The sequence below is a fragment of the Austrofundulus limnaeus genome, unplaced genomic scaffold, assembly GCF_001266775.1.
Source record: "Austrofundulus limnaeus strain Quisiro unplaced genomic scaffold, Austrofundulus_limnaeus-1.0 Scaffold69, whole genome shotgun sequence".
Taxonomy (NCBI): Eukaryota; Metazoa; Chordata; class Actinopteri; order Cyprinodontiformes; family Rivulidae; genus Austrofundulus; species Austrofundulus limnaeus.
This window is the reverse complement of record NW_013952471.1, coordinates 1,025,167-1,032,294: the sequence shown is the minus strand read 5'-3', so window position 1 is coordinate 1,032,294 and position 7,128 is coordinate 1,025,167. Positions and strand designations below refer to the sequence as shown.

The following is a 7,128-nucleotide window of genomic DNA, read 5'->3' as shown; positions in this document are numbered from 1 at the left end:
TTTTTTGACTGGTCAAAAAAAATCATTGTTAATGTGAGTAAAATTACTTTTATTTCTTCAATAATTGCCATAAAATATTTAGAATACAACAAATTCGAGTTAGATTTTAAAAAAAATGTATTTTATAAAGGTATTTCAGGCTGAGATAGCACTTAGAGACTGACAATTTTTTTTGTGAGTTTTTTTTAATTGTATATTTTTAACAGTTATTTAAGGTGGTTGATTTTTCCCCCCATAAGAAGCATATATTATAAAAAAGATAAAGGACTGTCTAAGGGTTAATGTTTCACCTTGTTATCCTGAGATGTTTATTCATATTTCATTACTGATTAGCCGGTGGGAAGATTGAACTGAACTGTGTTTGTGCAGGCCTCCCTTCCTTCTGTTCAGCGGTGGCATGCCCAGGGCCAGCTACGGGGACCGTCACTGTATCACAGTGATCCACAGGAAAATACACGTGGCCTTAGACTTCACCTCCAGAATCATTGACTTCTTTGTCATCAGAGATGGACCGGAGCACACAGGCAGGCTACACACGGCACAGACACAATCCTTCATTGTACATCAGAGACTTTAGAATCACTTCAGTACAAATCCAATTCCAAAGAATAAAAACGGAATACACTGAGTCTTATTAGCCCATTTTATAAAAGCAGCAGAGTAGACGAACCTCAGCTGCCTGAGGCAAATAACCACTTATCCTGAGCTTGGTTTTGGTACTGCTGGAGGTTTCCTCCTGTTTAAAAGTTAGTCATTCCTTTCCACTGTCACCAATGTGCTGCTCGGGTTGTGAGGTAGATTGTTATGAAGTGAAAATGAAAACAATCTGCTGGCTTCTTTAGATAACGTTTTGTCAATTGGTTAAATGGTAAATGGACTGAATTTACAGTTATAGCACTTTATTAAGTTAATACAGATATCAAAGTGCTTTACACCCACAGACATTCATCCATTCACACACTGATTGTGGTAAGCTACACTGTAGCCACAGCTGCCTTGGAGCACCCTGACAGACCAGACTGAATTGGACTGTATATTGGTGAGAATATTTTTGTACACTGCCTTAAGATGACTTTTGTTGTCAATTGTTGCTTTATAATAGGGCTGCAACTAACGATTATTTTAATAATCGATTAATTTGTTGATTATTTTTTTCGATTAATCGATTTATCGGCCAAATCATTAAAACACTTAATTACAAAAATATAAGTAGATATTAATTAATTTATTTCTTGTATAAATTAGGGATGCAAGTTATCAATTAATGTGAAGTTGTCTGAAGTTGATTTATCTTATAGATTGACCAATGATTAATGGATAAACATCCATTTTCTTAAAAACCAGATTTTTCTATTGAATCAAGAGGGTCTTTTCATAAAATGAAGATTTTTTTCATATGCTAAATTTAAAAAAGAAGCACATCAGCCGTATTAAACACTGACTGGAAAAAAATGCGAAAGGACACTCTCCCTATTTGGGATCCTCGGCAGAGCAGGCTGGGTTGCCTTCAAAGTCAGAGAGCCAACATGCAGGAGGCAGTTATTGTTAGCTTTCTGCGGCTGTTACGTGATGCACGCAGCATGTGAGAGTGAGACCAGTGCTGAAACTGGTACATTTTTAACAGGCCGAGTGGTACTACTGCAAGCATATAAGCCATCATGCCCATCAGCTGGAGGATGGTCTGAAAACACAGTTTGCATCCCAGTTTAAACTGAGTGAGGCAGGGGTGAAACACGGCTACAATGTTCTCTGAGCGACAAGCCCTGTTTGATAGGGAGCAAATTTCCATTTCAATGAAGTTAACCAGCAGGTTAACAAGCTTTTCTGAAAATTCATAAAAACCCTAGAGCTTGAAATTGCTACAGAACCTGAGACAGTTGCTCTGTTGCCTGCTCCTTGGAGCTGGCTATCAGACCCCAGTTGTCCAGGTACGCTAACTGACAGACTCCCTTTTCTTTGAGAATCAGAATTCTCTTTATTGTCCGTCCATCCATCCATCCATCCATCCATCCATCCATCTTCTGAATTCATTTTTTCTACATTCTTATTCCTTTCAGGGTCAGGGGGGTCACTGGTGCCCATATCCAGCAGTCACAGTGCGAGGGGCGGGGTACACCCTGGACAGGTCTCCAGTCCATCACAGGGACACATGGAGACAAATGAGACAAACAACTATTCACTCTCTCACTCACACCTAGGGACAATTTAGAGTTACCAGTTACCAGTCTGTGGGAGGAAGCCGGAGTACCCGAAGAAAACCCACGCATGCACAGAGAGAACATGCAAACTCTACCAAGAAAGGTCCCCGGGCCGGCATTTGAACCGGCGACCTTCTTGCTGAGAGGCATCAGCTCTACCAACTGAGCCACCATGCAGCCACCTCTTTCTTGTCATTCAAACAGAATATCAGGGATGCAATGTGGGGGGCTAGCGTTGCCTCTACACATTTTGAAAAGGTGCGGGGGCGCAAGCGACAGACTGAATGGGAGTACAAGGTATTGGTAGGCTACGCCTTTGAATGCGAACCTCAGAAATGGTCTGTGGTCAGGGTGTCACTGTGTGAAAGTGTCTGTTAACCAACCGCCCGGACTGACAGAATGTAGAAGCTGCTTGAGCGTTAACATTTTGAACTTGTACGTTCGTAGAACCCTCTCCCCAGCGACACCTTCCAGCTCGTCCTGGGGGACTCCGAGACGTTCCCAGGCCAGAGGGGATACATAATCCCTCCAGCGAGTCCTGGATTTTCTCCAAAGTGCCAGACTTATTTTGAAAACATTTTAAAATGCTTATTTCAAACCCGCATCTGAGACCACCTGTGACCACGCGGGGGGGGGGGGGGGGGMTACGGTGCGCAACGCTGTGGCTTCTGAATAAATGAAAATGATTTAACACAGTTGTTTATACTTTTAGCAGCTCTTTTTATCCCACAGCTGACCTGCTAAAAATGACAGATTTTCTTTTCTGGATCTCTGACAGACGGACTTCAATCTCTGAACTCGTAAAGTTCTTTTAAGTTTTCGCTGTCATTTTCATGAATGGACTCTTCCTGATATCTGAGGCAGGAAACACAGCCTTATATGGTGTTTTTGGGGTGGTAATTATGCTAATCTCCTCTCGCGTGCACGAGCAGCTGGATAGAACAGGTGTAATTTACGCAGCTCATTTACACACTTTTCCTGAAGATAGAAGAGTTTGTTGAATCTGACGTGACATGTTCGTACGAACCCTTCATACGAACAAAAGTAAGAGAAATTTAGGATAAGAATACGAACATGTTCTTGCATGAGGCCCATTGTGTTGAATGGGGTGAGATTGTGCTTGGGAGACTGTGAGGGAAGCACAGCACCTGAACTAAACAAACAAAATGCCTTTAGAAGGACTGAATCTTTTTCCTTTGAAACATTGAGTTTTACTGAAGACTCGGAGGGGGGCCCTTGCTCCAAGCCGAATGGCAGGGGGGCTTGGCCGTTGTTCTGAGGCTGCACTGACTGGGTGCTCAAGCTCCCAGGCAGCACCACTTTCTTTGATGGAGGAGGTTGAACAGCCGGCTCATGCGTGTAATCTGCGGTGATTGTCGTAATTTAAGAGAGATAACAGCGGGCTCCCAGGCAGCACCTGAGTAGGGAGGAAAAACCCAGCGAACCTCGACTGTACAGGCGTGCATCTCAAAAACTGGAAGTAGAGAGGCCCTCTCCCCCACCTGCACAAAAACAGATAGGAAAGACGTGTCATCCTGGTCCACCTCTGCGGCAGTGGTGACACCTGGACCTGAACAGAGATCCTTCTCGTCTTCTGACAGACCATGAGCATCAAGACCAATGTCCAACAGGTCCTCGTCTCCCTGGTGGAAGTCCAGCTTAAACTGGGCAGCATCCTCTCCTTTCTCAGCTAACACATCCATGTAGTCCACGTGGTCCGCCCAGCTGGAAGCAGGGACTTTGACCGGTAAATCCTCCTCATCAGACCCGGATGAAACTGGGTTAGCAGACTCTGAGAGGAGTGGTTTCTGCTGTGAGACTGCAGTCTTTCTCAGCACTTTTTCTAAAAACTTAACCTGTCTCTCTAATGTCGAGTGACAAAACTAGTAATGAAACGCACAGGTTTGGGCTCTGCCAACACTCTCCGAGCATGAACGATCCCCAGACAGGCCAGCAAGCCTCATGCTGGTCCTTCTCATGAAGTGAGAAACCGCACCCCTGAGAACAGGGTCGAACAGAAGACTTCTGCTTTCTTCATGTTAATTTTGTGCTCATCACGAACCACCAAATACAGTGTAAAGAAAGGAAAAACTCAAAACTAGCACATTGCGGGCAGGCACGCTAACCAGCAGGTAGCAGTGGCTAAGTCAATAGCGGCTCATCACTCGTGTTTTGTAACATACACTCTAACAAGGTTGCCTAAAATAATTTCATACTCTGTATAACACACACACACACACACACCTACCTACCGGCTGGGCTGCTGTGTTAGCTTCCTGCTAGCTGTGAGGTGGTCTTTCCTCTCTTGTCTTGGCAGTAAAAGGGAATAAATGTACATTTCCCCGTCTTCTCATCTCTGATGCTGGCTCTTGAATGTCCTCAGGTTAGAAATGCCGAAACAAACGTGAGCTTTTAAAGATAAGTTTTCCCTGTAATGCTATGATCCACAGCTGTCACCTTTACTCCTCATCAAGAGGAAAAAGGATAAAAACTACTCTATTGTACCTGCTGGTTAGTGGACACAACGGCACACAACAGAACTCACGCTTTATACCAGTAGCTCACAGATGCTTTAACTTTTGTGACTTTTTCACGGACTTGTACTAGGAACTAACACTAAAAACAAAGGCAGGAAGTGGAAGAGAGGTGCGTGGCTGGAATTTTAATGGAAATACGTCATCAGTGGCCGTGGCATATAGGTTATTTTAAGCAACTTTTGCATCATACAGAGCTAACTAGAAGCAGCTAATTAGCATGACTCAAAGAGATGTTCTTAGTGAAGTGATTAGCGTAAGAACTGAGGGATGACAATGATGAGCGACAGTATATAATGCAGGAGGGACCTGTCATCTGCATAAAGGCGTGATTAGTTGCCTTTAGCCAGGACACGCAGGGTGTGGTGTCCCGTAACTATACAACCCCTGGCAAAAATTATGGAATCACTGGCCTCGGAGGATGTTCATTCAGTTTTTTAATTTTGTAGAAAAAAAGCAGATCACAGACATGACACACAAATAATTTCAAATGGCAACTTTCTGGCTTTAAGAAACACTAAAATAAATCAAGAAAAAAATGTGGAAGTCAGTAATGGTTGATCTTTTAGACCAAGCAGAGGGGAAAAATTATGGAATCACTCTGTAAGTTTTCATTCCCAAAACTAACACCTGCATCAAATTAGATATGCTCATTAGTCTGCATCTGAAAAGGAGTGACCTTAGAGAGCTGTTTGCACCAAGTGGACTGACATCAATCATGGCTCCAACACCAGAGATCAGTTGAAACAAAGAGGATTATCAAACTCTAAAAAGAGGGTAAATCATCACACAATGTTGCAAAAGATGCTGGTTGTTCACAGTCAGCTGTGTCTAAAATCTGGACCAAATACAAACAACATGAAAAGGTTGTTAAAGGCAAACATACTGGTAGACCAAGAAAGATATGAAAGTGTTAAGTCAAAAATCTTAAAGTAATATGTCTACAAAACAGAAAATGCACAACAAAACAAATGAGGAATGAATGGGAGGAAACTGGAGTCAATGTCTGTGACCGAACTGTAAGAAATCGCCTAAAGGAAATGGGATTTACATACAGAAAAGCTAAACACAAGCCATTATTAACACCTAAACAAAATAATAATAATAAGGTTACAATGGTCTAAGGAAAAGCAATTGTGGACTGTGATGACTGGATGAAAGTCATATTCAGGGATGAATGATGAATCTCTATTGGGCGAGATGATGATGCAGGAACTTTTGTTTGGTGCCGTTCCAATGAGATTTATAAAGATGCCTGAAGAGAACCAGTAAATTTCCACAGTCATTGATGATATGGGGCTGCAGGTCAGGTAAAGGCATTGGGGAGATGGATGTCATTACACCTTTAATAAATACACAAGCTTATATTGATATTTTGGGGACACTTCTTATCCCATCAATTGAAAGGCTGTTTGAGGATAATGAAATTATTTTTCAAGATGATAATGCATCCTGCCATAGAGCAAAAACTGTGAAAACATCAGAGTTGTCAACTAGTGAATTACAAACACTTTGTCACCTTACTTAAGTAGTAATTTTAGTTATTTATTATACTTTACTGGAGTAATTATTTTTTACTTCTACTTCCTGGGACATGTTTTATTTAGTAACTGATTATTAAACTGACTCTTGTTTAATAGCATATTTAGGTGGGAAATCTCCTGTCCTTTGGTCATCACAGGAGGTACACACTCCTGTTGTGGAAAAAAAACTTTTTTCTCAAAGTAAACATTTAATGACCAACTTTTTTCTTTACACAAGTAAGTTTGCTTTATTTAACAGTAAACTTTCACAAGAATAATGGTACTTTTAATTGTACGTTATTTTAGTACTCTTTCTACTTTTGGAAATGATCCAGTGCTGTAATAATTGTAACCAGACAGAACACAACTTCCCTTTAATAAGATGTCTGCTTGGTCTAATTTTATTGACATTAGCAACAGCTGAGAGTTTGTCTTCTGTTTACACAATAGTACACAACAGATCTGTCTCACTTGGTATTTGAACTAAATAAAGTTATGAAGCTGAATAAACCTGTAGCTCACCAACTTTATCACGATACGATACATCGATATGTTTGGATGACGATTTGATATTTCTCTATCACAAAGTCTGTCACGATATGATTTTGATTCAGTTCACATCTCTGTGATTGATATAATACAATAACATATGCCCATCTAACACTGACTGTTAGATGGGCATATGATAAGGATTCACATTGAGAATATGACAACGATATAGATCAATATTTTCATTTTGCCTTGATATAACTGAATCATGAACCATTCAAGTCGATATCGATATACAGTGGTTTGCAAAAGTATTCATACCCCTTGAACTTTTCCATATTTTGTCACATTACAACCACAAACATAAATATATTTCACTGGAAT

The 7,128-nt window shown here is 41.1% G+C and overlaps 1 protein-coding gene across 1 annotated transcript in view; it reads left to right on the top strand.

Annotated features, from left to right (window-relative positions):
• llgl2 (LLGL scribble cell polarity complex component 2) overlaps nt 1–7,128 on the top strand; it is a gene marked incomplete in the record, with an annotated part of 122,361 nt that overhangs the window by 75,377 nt on the left and 39,856 nt on the right. The window contains 1 exon segment of the mRNA XM_014010453.1: nt 370–524. Within this exon segment, the coding sequence (XP_013865907.1) occupies nt 370–524 (155 nt within the window).